Source organism: Hippoglossus hippoglossus, chromosome 2, assembly GCF_009819705.1.
Source record: "Hippoglossus hippoglossus isolate fHipHip1 chromosome 2, fHipHip1.pri, whole genome shotgun sequence".
In the NCBI taxonomy this organism is placed as follows: Eukaryota; Metazoa; Chordata; class Actinopteri; order Pleuronectiformes; family Pleuronectidae; genus Hippoglossus; species Hippoglossus hippoglossus.
The window spans coordinates 9,363,557-9,381,899 of NC_047152.1; the positions used below are offsets into that span (position 1 = coordinate 9,363,557).

Here is an 18,343-nt window from a genome sequence, read left to right on the forward strand (position 1 = left end):
TGGCCTTGAGCTGCAGCACGAAAGAAGTGATGAAGGAGGAGAGTGCGAGTGGGAGGGAGAGATGTGGGGGGCCCCTGCTGGTCTCAGTTGGCAGTAATCTCTCGTCCAGGAGCCTCTTCCTCTCAGGGATTTTTGGATTTCTCACTCTGGATGCTGTAGACCGGACTCGGGCTCGCTCTAACTTCCTCGTGTGTGTTTGCGGAGGCTGTGTGTGAGGACGCTGTACGTCTGGCATCCAGACATGGGCCCCTCGTTACGCTCTGGGATTACTGTGTGCCTGGCCCTCGCCTTGGCTCAGGTGCTCACTGTGACCTGCCAGGAAGATACCAAGAAAGGTGAGTGACGGCCGTCCCTCTGGGCTCTGATTGGCTTTCTGTGCTGACACCTGATACAGGTTCATACAAAACCGAACAGAAACAGGAATAAATAATGTTCTTTTTGTGTGTGTGTTGAAATAAAGACGCTCCACGATCATTTATAGAGTTTACGTTCATGAAATCAACCTGTCTGCTTTATATCCAAAGGTTTTTCCTTCTTTTCCATGTTGTGTGTGGATGATTCATGTTGGAGCGGACACGTCTTGTAAACACATTTACTTTGACACATGGTTTTTATGCCTCTGTTTGTTTTTCCCTTTATGATTTGTTTTCTTCCTCCTAAAAAAATATAGGACGTGGTTTCTCTTCCAGATTTTCCAGCAGCTGCAGGTTTTAGTTTGTAAGCTGCAGCTCGGTGTGGTTCAGGAAGGTTAAACTCACGACCTCCACCACGACCTCTGATTACACCTTAATGAGGAACCAGGTTCAAAAGATGATTAGCACCGTGGACACAAAACATCTGGCAAAACATCTGTAAACTCTTCAGGAAGTCTTACAGGTGCAAAGAGGTTTTGACGCTGCTCCTAAAAAAAGAAAAGTGACGTTCGTGCTAAAGTTGAGGCAAAATCTCTCAAAGATGAAGATGTGGTTGTTTCCTTTTCGAGCATCGTCTTCTAAAATAAAACATCCCAGTGTTTGTATGACTGGATCAGAAATACCTCCCCCCCCCCCCCCCCCCCCTGCATGCTGCAGTGCACGCTAAACGCCGTGCACGGGCTATTTCAGTGCGAGGCCGGGGCTGAATGACGGGGTGCTGAGCGCCACGGCTATAATGATGTGGCCTTGTGGAGGGGACGGACAAAAGCAGGCCACTAATTTTGGTCAGACTTTGGGCCAAAAGGCAGACGAGACACACCCATGCAGTGAGAGGAGAGGAGAGCGTCACTCAAGAGAAACTTCATCCAAGGTTGTTTACGACTCTGCAAGGTCGTGACACGAGCAGTCGTCTTCATGAGCAGCGTTAAACAGTCCAGCTGTGGTTCATGCAAAAACAAAATACAAATCCTACATTAATGAGGATTCACCCTAATGTCCAGTATTAGATTTTTAATGTCTGGAACAACAGAATCCAATTAGCTTAGCTTAGCATAAAGAGTGGAATCGAAGGGGGAAAGCTAGCCTGGTTTTGACAGGTTTATCAAAATAAATACTCTTTCCTTGCAGATTTGTTAGCTGCCAACATGTGAGTTAAAGAATGAAGTGAATTCTGAAATACGAGCACAAATCAGACGTGATCATTTGCAAACTGCTGCAGTGTAGTTGTTGGTGTAGTTGTTAGTGGTCACTGTTTAGTTAAACTTCTGTGGCCCTGATTGTTGTAATCACTTTAACCAGAGAGGAGACTTTCCTTCCTCGGACTGTTTCCTTTCGTTTGCAGCAAAAACAATCCAGCAGTTCACACAGAGAAGGAGAAAAACTATGTCTAACTGGAAGTTTTCAGTTCAACAAAAGTTAGAAAAATAAAGTCTTTATTCTTTTTAAGAGACCAAGCTGCAGAGTAAAGTAAAACAAGGATTATAAAAGTGGGAATATAGAAGAAATAAGATCAAAATTAACCTCTAACCAACAGATTTATTATAATAAAAAGCAGTTATTCAAGGAAATAAAGGGAGTGAAGGTTGGATATTGAGAGAGGAGGCCGCTGCACGGACGTTAAACCTCGGAGCGGGAGGCTTCCTCCGGGTGTGGCACCTCTGAGCTCTCCCAAATAAAATCAAACCACAAACTTCTGCCTGAGCCCAACGTATAATAGAGGCTCTGCGGTTTCCCCCTGAAATAACTTGCGTCTCTGAACTGCAGCTTCTCTCTCGGGGAGAGGCTCCACCACATAATTAGTACGTAGGGACGTCACGGAGCTAAAATACAGGGCCTGCAGCAGGTGGCCATTTTTACTTTTACTTTCTTTTCTTTTTTAGTTTTTTTAGTCTTTTTAAAACCAAATTGAATTATTGTCATTCTACTGGATGGGTTTTCTCTTGTGTTATCAAAAATATAAACTTAATTTGCTCCTTTTACAGTTTATTAACAACTAATTTAATCTAAACCTTCCCGATGGATGAGACATTTTCATTTTCTTACTTATTTAATTCCTGGATTTGCTACAAGAATAAAAAAGAACAAACCTTTGATTTATTCATGTGGTGGAAACTACAGGTCTGATCTCCTCTCACGTTCACAGTCAGAGACAGTGATGATGCATGAAGACACATTTATTGGTTAGTTCACAGCCAGAGGCTCCAGAGTTCAACCACAGTCTAGTCGCTGCCTTGCTCGAGTGCAGGTCAGAGATAATTTACCTGAAAGCGTCTGAACATCTAATTCTTAAAGTGTCTCAGTTTGAAACCACATCTGTGCCTTTACGTATAAATCACTTATGTCCTGAGGGGAAGTCACCTCATATATTTTAATTTTATTCTAAACTAAAAACTGAAATGCTGCATCTATAATCTTCTATATTTACATTTATGTGTGCACTTAAAATAAATATCACGTATGATAAATATAGTTCTTTTTAGTTGGAGGATGACGGAACAGACTTTAAATCCCTGTAGCTGGATACTACACTTCCCATGATGCAGCTCTGTCTGTACAGACTCAGCTTGTGTGGTCGATTCTCTTCCGTCTTCAAAGCTCCACACCCACAGTTTAACAGTTTCTCTTTTATAAATATGAGTAATTTCCATTCTCCAGAGGCTGAGGGACAAATCCACTGAATTCCCTTTTTAAATCAAACTGAAATTACACTGTTTTCAATTAGTCGATGAAAGAATTTAGTCATTTAACGATCAAACTGTGACAGACAGACTTTAACAGCTTTTAGGAGGCTTTTCTTCATACTTTTAAATTCTCCACAAGTCAAGAGGATAAGAAATGTACAATTAAAAGTTTGCTGCAGTGTCAAGGTGGATGTGTACAAGTTGTTTTATCATATAAAAGGCAGAAGGGGACATGTTGAGACTCCTCGAGGCCGGAGTTAAATCAGGTGCTGGTGTTTACATGGCTCATGGGTCAGGAAGGATCTGTGCTTCACCCATGAGGACATGAGCTCCACACAGAACCATGTTTACTGGTTCTCAGGCTTCTACCTGCTGATGTTTATTGTATTTATTCGTGATAAATGCTGCAGCCCACTGGTAAAAGGTGGAAATACACTGGGATGGATCGCATTAGTCTTTATTTTATCCTTACGTATGATCTTAATATAATAAATGATGATTTCCTCTGTGCAAATGAGCTCTGAAACAATAACTGAGGGTTTCAAAGTGAAGCGTACGTGCACAGAATCCTCCACATGTTCACCACTGCTCTGCTCGACTCAGACGATCAAATGGTTTCACACTGATTCATCTGTTTAATTCAGATTCCGAGGCCGAGCAGCTTCACTCAGCTTTGTCCTGATGTTTTCAGTGAATCCCGTTAGTTCACTGGTTAGTTTAGTTCCTCCAGAAGCAGAAAGTCTGACTGATTCCTGCTGTTTTGGTCTTGAAGTTGCACAAAGTACATGTTTATGTTCATAGTTTAATTTCTCTGAAGCTAAAAACCTGGTTTTAGTCTTTTTCTGAGCCACAAAGATCCTGTCTGCTCTCGACCTGCACATTTACTCTGTGAACAGGAAGCTGCAGGTGGAAACTGTTGATCTCTCTCGTGGGCTTCAGGCTTCTGTTGTTGTCACTGCAGCTGTTTGCCGTCACCGCTGCCTCCACAATTAAAGCTGAGGAAACCAGCTCACAGATTTATGAACAGTGCAGGGCCACAGGAATCGTAATTGTTTTAAACTTGTGGAGACGAGTGAGGATCAGATCCAGCAGACGTGAGGTTCAGACTTCTGAGCTGAAACAGATGATACAAGTCCAGACTTTGAATATACTTCAGAAATTTTTAAGAAGTCTTTTTTAGGGTATAGACACACATTTAAAAAACCTGCGTATATTTGCTTATTTTGGTGTAGAGGAAGTTGCAATCACAAGATGAAAAACATGAATGTGACCTTGACCTTTGACCTCTGACCACCAACCATCTAATCAGTGCATCTGTGAACCTGAAACAAAATGGCCACAGATAGAAGAAGCTGTTTTTTGTGAAACTTTCCTGCATCTCTCATGAAACAGAAAAGTCTGGAGCTCACGTTAGTGTTAATATAAACGTGGAAGTTGTTTGTCAGGTTTGATGGAAGCAGTAGATAGTGAAATGCAGCTGAGACACTTCAGACTGAAAACCCCATAATGATGCTCAGACTTCACCGGAGGGAACCAGCCTCGGGCGCTGACTGCTGCTCTGTCTCGTGAAGATACCTGCACAGAAAATGGCAGCACCTACTCCAACTATCAGATCTGGAGCCCAGAGCCGTGTCGGGTGTGCGTGTGCGACTCGGGGACGGTGGTGTGTGAGGACGTGGTGTGCGAGGAGCTCGGGGACTGTCCCACAACCGAGGCCCCCGAGGGCGAGTGTTGCCCCGTGTGCTCGACCGCTGCACCACCTCCTCCCAGCACGGCCCGTAAAACTGGTAATAAATATTTAAGAACCCATTTTAAACCTGATGTTTGAAGAAGGAGTTTTTAAACGTCTTCTTGTGGGAGCGTTTGTTTGCGCTGGAATGAAAATGACGTGCGGATCTTTTTCATTTGGGATTATTTAGTCACCGTCTTCTCTCGTTTGGTGAAAAGCAAAAAATCTACAGGTCATAACCCCCCCTCCTCCATGTCAGCATGAAACACTGACAGACTGATATCACCAGGCTACCGTAGCTTTTGACACCGACTGTATCAGATGTTCTCTTTCACAAAGATTCCTGCTCGGAGGACGGGAACCTCTACTCCAACAATCAGATATGGTCCCCAGAGCCGTGTCGGGTCTGTGTGTGCGACACGGGGACGGTGGTCTGTGAGGACGTGGTGTGCGAGGACGTAGGTGACTGCCACACCACAGGGATCCCGCAGGGCGAGTGCTGCCCCGTGTGCCTGGCTGCAGGCTCTGGTAAACTCAACGTCCTGGGGTGGTTTTGTCACCTGCAGATTTCCTGTGGCTGCATCTTGGTTTTTGTCGAGACCGAAATCAGCAGTCGGTCAACGTTCCCATCTGCTGCTGATGCTCTTCATCATCTGTGCCAGCCTGAAACCCTCGTCTTCAGGCTCCATCCTGTGCACACCTCCTCACAATGTTGTTTTTGAATCTGTGTCACTGTGCTCTGAGCTTCCCGTCACTTTGCAAAAGGAATACATCGAGTTTTTCTTCACTTCTCAATGAACTTTTGTGCAGCAGAAACTTTGGTAGCAGCTTCATCGGCAGTTTAAGTACGAATTGAAGCTGCTCCCGGTTTTACCGCCGCACAAAGGAAGTTGAGCAAGTAACCGGTTGACCTGATGAGGTGTATTCCTCCGGGAACTTGTTCCACCTTCGCCATGTTCTGTGTCGTACTGTTCATTCACTTTATTTGGTCTTAAATGACCAGTTCCTCTGTTTTTTAAGTTCACTGTTTTAAAACCCTTATGTGTAGGATTTTCAAAACGTGTGACTTTGGCGACCTCCTGTGGCCATGCTGAAAACTTCTACACATAGGGAGTTTGTAAAAACAGGACTACTTCTCTTGTTGTGTATAAATGTGACGCATGTCGGACTTTGCTATAAAGTTTAAGATTTTGTATTTGAAGGAAAAGTTTTACATTTTGTGAAAACGGGCTTTAACACCAGGCTCTTGCGAGTTATTTGCAAAATGTTGAACTTTTCCTTTAAATCCTGAAATGTTTCGTGACAGTTACTAATATATTTTCTGTTTCCTGCAGACACCTGCACAGAAAATGGAAAAGTCTACGCCAACAACGACATGTGGAACCCGGAGCCGTGTCGGATCTGCGTGTGCGACATGGGGAACGCCGTGTGCGAGGACGTGGTGTGCGAGGACCTCGGGCCCTGTGAGAAAACGGTGACCCCGGACGGCGAGTGCTGCCCCGTGTGTTTGTCTGCGGCCTCGACGTCGACTCCCAGCGCCGAACCCTCAGCAGGTAAACGTTAAGTCAATGTAAAGGTCCAGGCCTTTTGTTGTTTGGCTTCTAAAACGCTCCACGTGTTCGTGTCCAGTTGAGTCTCAAGGAGAAAGCTGCACCGTCGAGGGAGAAGTCCACCAACACAACGACATCTGGAAACCGGAGCCGTGTCGCGTGTGCGTCTGTGACGCCGGCGTCGCCGTGTGCGATGAGGTGAAGTGCGAAACTGTGTCCAACTGTCAGAAGGTCGTGACCCCCGAGGGACAGTGCTGCCCCGTGTGCGAGAACTTCGCCAGCGCGAGCAGGATGATCGGTGAGACCCATCATCCAATCATGTTCCTCCACATGTTCACAGTCACTTCCTGTGTCTGTAACCACACCCAACTGTGATGTCACAATGTACTGACACACCTTGAGTCGTTGATTGGTATTAATTGATAATTGGTATAATATTGTGAAGTTTAATTCATGTGAAAATGATGAGTGCAGTATTTTTAACTCCACTTTTTCTTCCTTCTCTTTAGAAATCATGGGCTTCAAGGTAAATCACAACTAACTCTATTAATTTAATTTAAAACAAATGTAAAAAACTATTATTTTTGTTGTCATTTAATAATAAATGTGATTTTATTTCCGTTCCAGGGACAGAAAGGTGAACCTGGTGATATTCCATATGTAAGTTATCAATCTCTGTACCTGGCTTGTTTTTATTACTTTTACTTCACAGCTTCCTTCTGTAATATGTATCTGTATCATATTTCCTATAGGTGGTCGGTCTGCCTGGACACGTGGGACCCTCGGTGGGTTTTTACTGCTTTTACTCTCACTACTTTATTCTGACATGTACAGTGTGTATAACTGGATAATATAATATACATAAAGTACACCAGTTTGGCCACTAGGGGGCACTAAAATCTCCAAACTAACTGTTTTTGCCTTTATTAGAGTCACAGTTTTTTTTATTGATTATAATTATTAGAAAACATCTGTCTGCACATGTTGATGAATATTAATGGAGGATGTCCACTTGCTACAGGATATTAATTATACACTTTGGTTGATGAACTCATTTTGCTTGTCAACATGTCTTCATGATTTTTATCTAAGAGCCATTTGAAATATCGTATAATATATAAAATATAATATATAACTATCATGTACTCTTTGTGTTTGGGTCTCAGGGTCCTCCTGGAGGTCAGGGCAACACTGGACCAAGAGGCTTTAAAGGCAGACGGGTGAGTTTCACTCGATTCCTGTGACGTCCTCAGTGGGCGACCATCACAACCACCAACAGACATGAACTGTGTGTTCCTCTCTCATCGCTGATACGTTTCCATTCAACCTGCAGGGCTTCGCGGGGCCTCCAGGTATTGACGGAGAGCCCGGCATTCCAGGAAATCCAGGACAATCAGGACCCCCGGGCCAAATCGCTCCCCCTGGGGTGAGTCTTTCCCTGAGTCAGGGCCACTTGACTTGTTTCACTGATGTGTAATATCTCTGAGCGTTTATTTATGAATAACTTCTTCTCAACAGGGAGCCCTGGCGTCTCAGATGGCCTTAGGGTTCGGTGAGAAGTCTAGTGTGGCTGGGATGGTGACAGGAACAAGGGTGAGTGCTGCTTAGCTGTACAGGACAAATATTAAATTACCTATATTAACATTTATATGATGCAAAGATCTTTTCTATCATCTAAAGAGTGAGTTGTGATTTCAGGGTGAAGCAGGACCACGAGGACCTCCAGGATCCAACGGAGCACAAGTAAGTTCTGATGATTCAACGGCGTAATTTATTTAGTCATTTTCTTTGACTGATTAACTCAGGTCTTTGAATAATATTTATGACATAATGTTATTATCTGCTGCTCTCAGGGGCCGAGTGGCGGTCAGGGAATCCCAGGAGACGCTGGAGATCCAGGACAGATGGTGAGGAAAACTTCTCCATCTTTATTAAACTCTAAACCTGAGATGTTGAGAGTTGATTTAAACGTGTTTGTCCGCAGGGTGAGTCGGGTCGTCGAGGACCAGACGGGCCTTCAGGAAAAGCCGGACCTGACGTGAGTCAAGCATTATTATTAATGCACTTAGTCTAATAATAATCATATTCTTCTGGCTGGTATCATCCTAACTATCTTTCAATGTTCTGCTCAGGGACAACCCGGAGCAGCCGGTGCTCCAGGAGAACCAGGATATCTAGGATCTGGGGTAACGTTGTCTCCCACAGTTCAAGTCGATAAATGAATTCTACTAATATTATTATTAAGTTGAAAAACTCAGTCTGTTATAATTGAGGCTGAACATAGACTGTGACTTGTAATTCAAGTTAATTAGATTGGTGGTTTTCTTCAGGGTGCACGAGGATTCCCAGGACTCCCAGGGCTCCCAGGACTGAAAGGTCCCCTGGTCAGTCACACGTCTTTAACATCATACGTTACACTTTTATCACTTCAGGCAGTTTTTCATGAATTTAAATCTCTTCTTCAGGGAAACTCGGGTCTTCTCGGGTCGAGAGGTGAGACCGGAACAGTTGGAACGAAGGTACGAACACGTCACAGGACATTTTTATGATATAAACCCAAAGAGTCTGATGGTTTGACGTCTCATTGTTTGTGTGTCTTTGTGTTTTTAGGGTTCGTCTGGTACTTCTGGTACGATGGGAGCTTCTGGTCCACTGGTAGGAACCACACAGTAAGAACCTCCGCTCAGTGTTTGTGATTCACAGCCTCATGTGCGACACTCGTCTGTTTCAGGGGCCAGCAGGTCTGCAGGGAGAGCGAGGCCGAGCCGGCCCAACTGGACCTGTGGTAAACAAACTCATCTGTTCTACGTGTGTTTGAAAAGATAAAAACCATGTTGCAGGGCTGAGAACTTTTCTTTCTCTTCTTCTTTAAGGGGAAACGTGGGACGTCCGGACATGTCGGCAAACCAGGTCCTCTGGTAAGAACCAATAAGCACAGTGGAAATGTGGTTTAGTGGTTCCTCGGTAAACCAGCAGTTATTAAACTATATATACAAGTTTGTTTTGCTCTACAGGTATTTGGGCCTTTGACACAAAATCATCACACAATCACTCTAATATTCGTTATATTATGTTATTAATGTTTCTTACAGGGTCCACTGGGAATCACCGGTGTACCAGGATTCCCCGGGAGCCCAGGAATGAAGGTGAGATCTTTTATAATCTATAATCTGTGACAGTTTTCATCCATATTTAGTTTATAAAACCTTTTGTTTTGGCCCCTGGAGACTCCAGTGTTCATTTCATGCATCAACATTGTGTATCTACGGCTGTTGGACGGTTTCTTGTGACATAAAACTTAAAATGTGTTGTGTGCTCCAGGGGGAAGCGGGACCGACCGGAGTGAGAGGGAGTCCAGGACAGCAGGGATCCAGAGGGGACGCCGGACATGTCGGACCCCAGGGACAAACAGGACTACAGGTGTGTTAGAATTCAATCAAATATCTCCGCTGTTTGCAGGTGTTTCTTTTAAAGTTTGGCAGTTATCAGTTAATATCTTGTTTTATCACAGGGAGCAGAAGGAGCTGATGGAGCTCCAGGTGCTCGAGGTCAAGCTGTAAGTGAAACTACGTGAATTATGAAGATTTAAAGAATCCTTCCCTGTTTAAGATTTTCTCAAATATCCTCCTCCTCTTCCTCAGGGTCTGGGAGGCGTTCAGGGTCCGGCGGGTTTGGCGGGGCCACCCGGTGCCCCTGGCTCCCAGGGGACGACAGGAGGAGACGGACCCAAGGGCCAATTGGTACGAGCACGAATATGATTTCCCCAGTTTTTAAATATGTGTTTGTAACTTTGCTCTGGGAGATTGACTTGTTTTATTTACAGGGTGACGTCGGAGTGGCTGGATTTAAAGGAGAAGCTGGATTCAAGGGAGAAAGAGTGAGTCAAATATAAATTAGACTGTTTGACGTCTTTGTTGGGAAACAACCCCGGTGATTCTCTGGTTTCTGTTTCCTACGTGATGTCAGGGCGACCACGGTGTTCAGGGACCGTTTGGCCCGATGGGAGAGGACGGCAAGCGCGGCCCCCGAGGAGACGGAGGATCCCTCGGACTTCCAGGACCTCAAGGAGAGATGGTGAGTCGACCGTTTTCAGGATCCTTTGAGCAGAGAGCAAAATGTATTGTAAACTCAAATCTCATCAGAACTTTCCTTCATTTGTTTTAGGGACTTCCAGGAAACAGAGGTTTCCCCGGCGGTGATGGTTTACCAGGCCCAAAGGCGAGTTGACATTAAAACACATTCAATTTAACTACTGTTCTCAGCCATGATTCTTCTTGTGCACTTTGAGTTTTAAATTTAAATATATTTGTGTCCACAGGGAGGTCCGGGTGAGAGAGGGCTGCCTGGATCAGGTGGTCCCAAAGGGTTAGAAGGAGACTTGGGACGCGGTGGAGAGCCGGGTCTAACAGGAGCTCGGGTAAACATGGAATATCGTCTTTTATCATTGAGAAGTGATTCAAACCCGACTGCAGTATTCAAATGTTGACATCTGTTTGATGACGTGTCTTGTTCCACAGGGTCTGACCGGACTCATCGGCGCTCAGGGGGCTGAGGGAAAACAAGGACCCATGGTGCGCACACAACTCGTCAACATCTCACTTCTCACCCTATCAGATAAAGAGGAATCCGGTCCTCCTCCGGGCCTCGAGCACAATGTGTGGTATCTGCTGCACCACGGCATGAATTTAATTTTCTCTCTGTGTTCACAGGGCTCAGCAGGAGACGACGGCAAACAAGGCCCAGCTGGTTCCACTGGAAACAGAGGAGCTGCAGGAGCGATGGGGCTGCCGGGCCCAAAGGGCTTCGCTGTCAGTATGAATGTTGCTCGGCAAATAGAACGATGTTACACAATGTTGTTGTGATGCACACATGAGGAGGAGAAGGCGATTGTCTGTTTTGCAGAAAATTTAAACAACTTAAGACGCTTCATAACAACTGATGACGACTTCTGTGTTTCCTGTTGTTTCTTTAGGGTGATGCTGGAAAGATCGGAGAGGCAGGAAGTGCAGGACCTCCGGGTCAAAGGGTAAACACCATCTTTATTCATATAACACAATGTGAACTTCTTACGACTCCACTCTCCTCATCAACGTACAGATGCTGATTCACTTTCACTGTCTTCTAGGGACTGAATGGAAAAGAGGGAGAAGAGGGCGCTGCTGGACCAGCAGGACCAGCTGTAAGCATCCCACCATGTTGACAAAACCACAGAGGATCAACAACGTGGAGATTAAATGTAATTTGTTGTTTTCCAGGGTTCTGCAGGAAAACGAGGAGAGCAGGGACCTCAGGGACTCCACGGTTTCCAGGTACACTTCTTCCTGTCATTATGAAATCAGACATTTATTTACACACTATCAGTTGATATTCTCTGTTATTCCCTTTAGCATTAATACAAAGTGGTTTGGTGTTTTTTCAGGGTTTGCCCGGACTGCCAGGCGCACCCGGAGAGTCAGGAAAACCCGGTGCTGAGGTACGATGAGAAAACTGTCATTCTTTTTTTGCACGAGCAGTAAAAGTCAGTTTAATTTAGACTTTAAATCACGTGTCATCATGTTTTCCCAGGGCCTTGCTGGAGAGGCTGGGACTGCCGGAGGTACTGGTTCACGGGTGAGTTCACCTGTAGCTCAGATTCAGTTCCTACAGTGAAATTCAATCCCAGGAGCAGTAAGACATCGGTGCATGTCTGTAACTGCTGTTTGTCCTTGTAGGGAGAAAGAGGCGCCCCCGGAGAAAGAGGTGAAATCGGCCCCAATGGGGTGTTGGGACCCAAAGGTAGTCCAGGTGGACCAGGACCAGACGGGCCAAAGGTATCGTAACCATACAACTGAAAAGGGAAGGTTAAAATCCTGCATAATTTTGATTTGCTGCATTAAAATCTGTGATATGTTCCTGGATGTTTTAGGGAAGCTCTGGTCCAGCGGGTGGTGTTGGGGAACCAGGGGGTCCAGGACTTCAGGGGATGCCAGGAGAGAGAGGCATACCCGGACCTTCAGGCCCTAAAGGAGATGGTGTAAGTTAAAGAATAGGATTAGATCGTCTGCAAAGAAACAGAGGAGATCCTCAGGGGAGCAAGATATCTGCTACTGGAGGAAAATGAACCTGAACCAATGATTTCTTCTCAAAGGGTTCTGTTGGAGACAAAGGTCTGGAGGGTAAAGCCGGATCTGATGGTGCACGGGTGAGTCGGGTCATCAAGATGTTCAGGACATGACAAAAATGTACTGAAGCCACAAACATTTCCACTTTCAAACCATCATCATATATTTATTCATTTGATTTCAAGGGACTTCCTGGTTCTGTTGGACCTGTCGGCTCCGGTGGACCCAACGGAGACAAGGTGAGTTTAAAAACACAACAAACACAGTTGTAGATCAGATCTAAATGAAGGGAAAGTCAAATATTCCAGTTTTAAATACACACATGAAGGAACATCTTTGCTTTGTTTCCTTTATTTCAGGGTGAACCCGGCTCCGCAGGACCTACAGGACGCCGAGGAACCAGGGGAATCGCCGTCAGTGCAACATCTTCCTTTTACATCTGACGTTTAATTGACTGGAAGTTTAATGTTTTTCTTATTGAAGACTGTATTTGTGTGTGGTGATGATATTAACAGGGTTCTACTGGTGACTCTGGTCCCACTGGTGCTGTTGGATTTCCTGGAACTTCTGTAAGTGGCCACGAACGACAGACACAGTTTCAGGCTTCAGGAATAAATACTGGACTAATGTCTGGCTTCTCTCCCAGGGCGTTGATGGTCAGCCCGGGGTCAAAGGTGAAACAGGTGAGCAAGGCCTGAAGGGAGAAGTGGGACCATTCGGACCTCAGGGGACGGCCGGGAAACCAGGAGCACAGGTACACACCCGAGAACATGGAGAAAACTGTACACTAAGAAACATTAAGTTGATCTCAGGTGATTATTGGTGTTTTTATTTTAGGGACCTGTTGGTGTAACTGGACTGAAAGGAGGCAGAGGAACACAGGGTCAAACAGTAAGACTTTTACTTTATAACTTTAATTTGGTTTCTCAACAGTTTGTATAAATGTTATAACTCAGCAAACATTAATATTATTATGATAATAAAGTGTTTTATTCCCACAGGGCTCTCCTGGTTTTCCCGGTTTGCCCGGAGGAGTTGGACCAGCTGGTTCTCTTGTGAGTTCATTCATTCCCTTAAATGAAAATATCACATAAAGAAAAATTCACACTGACCCAGAACCTGTTTGCATGTTTCAGGGAGCTGTGGGGGCAGATGGGCCCTTAGGTGCTCCAGGAAAGCAAGGCCCTGGTGGTCTTCAGGGAGAGAACGGAGCCGGAGGACGTCAAGGGGAGTCGGGACCCTCGGGCCCCTCGGGCGGCCCTGGAGAGAAGGGAGACTCTGGAGAGGACGGTCCTTCGGTGAGAAAGAGTTCAGACTGTGCTTGTCTTGAAGCAGCCGTTGATAAATAAGTCCAGAGATGATTCAACTGGATGTCTGCTCTTGTGTTTGTCTGTCAGGGGCCTGACGGACCTCCAGGACCTGCAGGAGCCACAGGACAGCGAGGCATCGTGGGTCAGCCTGGACTCAGAGGAGAGGCAGGCATGCTGGGACTTCCGGGTCCTGCTGTGAGTAATCCTGCTCACAAAGCCAGACTGCATCTCTCTAACAGGGATGAAATGATGATGTGAACAAGTTGCTTCTTCATTTCTCAGGGTCCACCAGGAAAATCTGGAACCCCTGGAACACAGGGCGGCAAAGGGCCCGCTGGTGGAGTTGGTTTACCAGGAGCCACCGGACCAAGAGGAGACGCCGGCCCAGAGGTTCGTCCTTGTACCGACATAATATTTGTTTTATTCTTTGTGGACGATTCAAAAATGTACATGTTTATTCTCCCATGTCTTCTAATGTTGTCATGTGTTTTTTCAGGGTATCGCCGGAGTAGAGGGGTCCCCTGGTAAAGACGGTCTTCTAGGAGACAGGGTGAGTTTGAATACATGGTGTTGGTGTGTTTTTATACAAGTAGTGGATTGTGGACTGTGTCATCACTGATGTGAATGTGTGTTTCCAGGGAGACAGAGGAAATCCTGGTCCAGAGGGTCTGGCTGGTGTCACCGGGTCTCCTGGAACCGAGGGCCCGGTGGGATTTACCGGCAGCCCGGGACAAGTTGGTGAAACTGTGAGTAAATAGAAATACAACAAACTGCATCCGTCAGCCACATATTCTCTGTCGATACTGTCACAAATACAAGCTCAGCTCCATCAAGTCTTTCTGCTTGTTTTGAGTTTAGGGCGCCAGAGGCTCCGCTGGACCCCAAGGACAACCTGGAGTACGGGGGAAAGTGGTAAACAAGCCAATACCAATTTCTCCACCTTATTTCAACTGTTTAAAATGTACAATAAAACTAATTGTTACTTATTTCCCACGACGTGCTGAAGTGTAATCCTTTGTCTGCTCTAAGGGCCCTCAAGGACCACAAGGAGAGAAGGGGACCGTTGGAGAGCAGGGAGAGCAGGGTCAGAAAGGACACAGAGGTTTCACCGGTCTCCACGGCCTCCCGGGAATAACTGTGAGCAAAATGTTTTCCAACTTCCTGCGGAGACAGATGCTCCAAACTTCAGACTAAACAAACTAAATGAAATGATCTTCTTCGTCAGGGGGCCACAGGAGAGACAGGACTTACAGGTATTGTTGGACCAGCTGGACATAGGGTGAGTGTGTGAATGCAGCATGCTGGGAAAATTAAAGTCAGACCAGTTAAAAATCTGCATTATTTCTCATTGTACACGTGTCACTGTTTAACAACCGTACAGGGCCCGCCAGGAGTGTTGGGTCCCGCAGGAAACGAAGGAAACATCGGTCAGCCTGGACCAATGGGAGCTCCCGGGAGCAGAGGATCCAGTGGAGACATCGGAGCTCAGGTGACACAAGATTACATTTTTTATCCCAGAGAGAAGATTTAAATGAATTAAATCCTCGTTCATGATGGAGAGCCTCATGTATCATTTCTTTGACAGGGTCCACCTGGTGATGAAGGACCTTCCGGCCCTCCTGGCCCCCCAGGACCTCCCTCTGCGCTGATGGAAGACTTCATGGTCGCCCCGATGGATTACTACGGGAACGACGACACTCCACATGCTATGGAATTCTTCGAGGCGGATGATCCACCCCCGGAGTTGAAAGATGAAGCCCTTCCCAATAAGAACGCAGCCGCCCTACGCGCAGACACCGGCGTCCACGCCACCCTGAAGACCCTCAGCGGACATCTGCAGAACCTACGCATTCCTGACGGCAGCAAGATGAACCCAGCGAAAACCTGCCAGGACATTAAGCTGTGCTACCCCCAGAAGAAGAGCGGTGAGGAACCTGTTTCTCTTATTTAGACGGCACATATGTACAGATATGACCAGGTGATCTAACTCCTTCCCTCTGATTCAGGTGAGTACTGGATTGATCCAAACCAGGGCAGCACCAAAGACGCCATCAGGGTCTTCTGTAATATGGAGAACGGTGAAACCTGCATCTCCGCCAATCCGGAAAACATTCCCCGCAAAGCCTGGTGGACGAAATCCAGTCCCAGCGCCAACAAACCCGTGTGGTTCGAAGCTACCATGAATGGTGGAATCAGAGTAAGATCCCAAAAGATTTGTTTGGACACGTGCATGTTGCAACAGCTTTAAAATCTTGAGTCTGACATGTTCTGACATCTATTTTCAGTTCGCCTACGGAAACAAGGAGGAGCTGCCCAATGCAGTGGCTGTTCAAATGAAGCTGCTGCAGCTGCTGTCCTCGGCGTCGCACCAGAACGTCACCTACCACTGCAGGAACAGCGTGGCTTATAAAGACGCCCAGAGCAGCAACCTGAAGAAAGCTCTGGTCCTCAAAGGCTCCAACGGCCAGGAGCTGAGAGCGCAGGGCAACAACCGCCTCCGCTACACCGTCATCGAGGACGGCTGCTCGGTACGGCTTCTACTGAACACTCAGATTTGACTTAAAGTGAATAGGACAGAAATGAAATGCTTTAACTTTCTGTTTCCCCTCAGGAATCAAATGGAAACTGGGGCAAGACAGTGATCGAGTACAGGACTCAAACCTCGGCCAGGCTGCCCATCATGGACTTGGCCCCCATGGACGTCGGAAAGCCGGATCAGGAGTTCGGCCTGGACATTGGCCCCGTGTGCTTCTCATAAATCCCCAGCACAACGTGCCACTATACATGGACTCCTCTCCCTGTGAGCGCAACGCTTCTTCACACATGGCGGCATTTCCCTCAGGTCCAGTGTGTTTTACTGTGTGTGCAGACGAGAGCTGTGCAACTGACTCTGACATAATTTATTCACCTCGTCGGTAAATGTACAATCTGGTGCTCTGCAGGGAAATGCATGAGGGCGGAGAGAAAGAAATGTCTGAGGTGTGAAATGAAAGGAGGAAGAAAGGAGGTGGGGTTAAGATTGACTGTAAACTTGTATAAACTGAAAAAACAGGCAATATTAAATCTTTAATGTCTCTATCAGGAGGACGAGAATGGAAAAATGTTCTTATTTTTTACTTGTGATGTTTCCTTCCAGTAAATACACGTCCAGATGTGTGGAGAGAAGAGTTTAAAAGCCAACAACTGTAATTTTAATGGAATAAAAAGTGAAAATCAAGCTTGAACCTAAATTATTCAGTTCTCTGCAGGAACTCATTTACTCTTTCAATAGAAAAACCTTTTTTATTTTATTTCCTTTTCAAACTACGTGTAAATGCAACATATGACTGTAAATTGCTAATGATTTGTTCATTGTTGATGTGGATGTGGAATAAACGTCTTTCTCTGGAATGGCTGAAGTGAGAAGAAAATGAATAAACACTCGGTTTCCCCTCGTGAGCAGCAACATTTTGACATTACTCGAAGTGAACCACTGGAGGGAGACAACTCTTTTGTTAAAACAGTAAATCCGAGTTGAGAGCTTTCACCTGAACTTCAGCAGACGACTGGAACCTGCAGGTTAGTCTGTGATCCACCATAAAATGTATTTCTTGGAACATAACCACACGCTGGTTTTCTGATTTACCAAAACCAAGTGAAACGTCGACTTCAACCTTGAACTCTCGTCCCCGTTGCTCGCTGTTGGCTCCACTTTCATGTGTCTGCGTGCTCATGGGCGTGTGAGCACAGCCGATGAGAAAGAGGAGAAAGAAAATAAAGAGGCAGAGAGAGGGAGCGAGAAGGCGCCCTGACAGGAAGAAAGAGAGCCAGAGTTCAGGCCGCACATGTTTCTGGGTCGACCCCTCCGCTCGCCGCTCGGTGAAAGACGTGACACTCTCGCCGTTTCCTGCCGCCCGGGCCTCGCTCCACATCTGTCGAGGTGGTCATTTTTAGCCGGGGCTGCTATTTTCATTACAGCACATGGAAAAAAAATGATCAGAGGTAAAAAGGAAACCGAGCCGATCCAAGTTTTTTTTTATTATAACGTACAAGCTGGTCAGTTTGTAGCAACAAGGAAAAGACAAAATTACTTAAGATGGAAAAACAGTCTCTTGGTTTCTTTCTTCATTAAGATTCTTGAATTATTCTCTGGAAAAACTGATGAAAATGTCAAATTAAACGTCCGATCTTACAATGTTAAGGATAGTGACAAGAAAAAGGGGCTGATGGAGTTTGAAATCAAAGTTATGACAGTGAATCCTGAAGGGAACATGAATATTTATACATTTCACATGATTCAACCTCTGGGAACCATGAAGACCTGAAATATCATCCATCTGATAATTATTCAGATATTTTAGTTTGGAGCAAAGTGTTCAACCGACACTAGAAGATTAAAACGTGCTTTAATCATATTGTTATTATTACAAAATTACATGTGGGGGCGCTGGTTCACAGAATCAGTGTGATCCAGCTGCTCAGGCTTTAATTGGCCTCGTGTCACGTCACAGAACCAGAAGTCCTCGCTCATTTCCTGAGGAAATAAACCAAATCCTCTTCGTTCTCTATCTTTCATCTCT

At 45.7% G+C, this 18,343-nt stretch overlaps 2 protein-coding genes across 3 annotated transcripts in view; both read left to right on the forward strand.

Moving 5' to 3' along the window:
- LOC117773891 (collagen alpha-2(V) chain-like) lies at positions 1-16,878 on the forward strand. Of its 2 annotated transcripts, XM_034605732.1 has the most exons (56): positions 2-335; positions 6,158-6,376; positions 6,453-6,671; positions 6,883-6,899; positions 7,001-7,033; positions 7,126-7,158; positions 7,540-7,593; positions 7,707-7,799; positions 7,892-7,966; positions 8,072-8,116; positions 8,227-8,280; positions 8,358-8,411; positions 8,506-8,559; positions 8,704-8,757; positions 8,839-8,892; positions 8,984-9,028; positions 9,105-9,158; positions 9,247-9,291; positions 9,466-9,519; positions 9,695-9,793; positions 9,885-9,929; positions 10,015-10,113; positions 10,197-10,250; positions 10,340-10,447; positions 10,538-10,591; positions 10,692-10,790; positions 10,891-10,944; positions 11,083-11,181; positions 11,346-11,399; positions 11,499-11,552; positions 11,629-11,682; positions 11,793-11,846; positions 11,939-11,983; positions 12,085-12,183; positions 12,279-12,386; positions 12,501-12,554; positions 12,660-12,713; positions 12,834-12,887; positions 12,990-13,043; positions 13,121-13,228; positions 13,312-13,365; positions 13,476-13,529; positions 13,611-13,772; positions 13,872-13,979; positions 14,067-14,174; positions 14,281-14,334; positions 14,423-14,530; positions 14,643-14,696; positions 14,814-14,921; positions 15,010-15,063; positions 15,166-15,273; positions 15,370-15,487; positions 15,521-15,709; positions 15,791-15,981; positions 16,070-16,312; positions 16,396-16,878. In XM_034605732.1, the coding sequence occupies exons 1-56, from the start codon at positions 242-244 to the stop codon at positions 16,540-16,542; spliced, it is 4,713 nt and encodes a 1,570-aa protein (XP_034461623.1). In that variant the 5' UTR covers positions 2-241; the 3' UTR covers positions 16,543-16,878. The 2 variants fall into 2 exon arrangements, with proteins under 2 accessions (XP_034461614.1, XP_034461623.1); XM_034605723.1 differs by having other exon boundaries at positions 1-335; positions 15,370-15,709.
- Positions 14,614-18,343, forward strand: part of zswim2 (zinc finger, SWIM-type containing 2) — a 19,997-nt gene continuing 16,267 nt past the window's right edge. The window contains exon 1 of the mRNA XM_034607158.1: positions 14,614-14,617. The gene's annotated coding sequence lies outside the window, so the exon portion shown is untranslated. The remainder of the gene's footprint in view (positions 14,618-18,343) is intronic.

Coding starts and splice junctions, on each gene's coding strand:
- LOC117773891 (XM_034605723.1), top strand. CDS start 242: ATGGGCCCCTCGTTACGCTCTGGGATTACTGTGTGCCTGGCCCTCGCC. Junction 9,029..9,104: donor TGGGAGCTTCTGGTCCACTG/GTAGGAACCACA, acceptor CGTCTGTTTCAG/GGGCCAGCAGGTCTGCAGGG. Junction 11,553..11,628: donor CTGGACCAGCAGGACCAGCT/GTAAGCATCCCA, acceptor GTTGTTTTCCAG/GGTTCTGCAGGAAAACGAGG.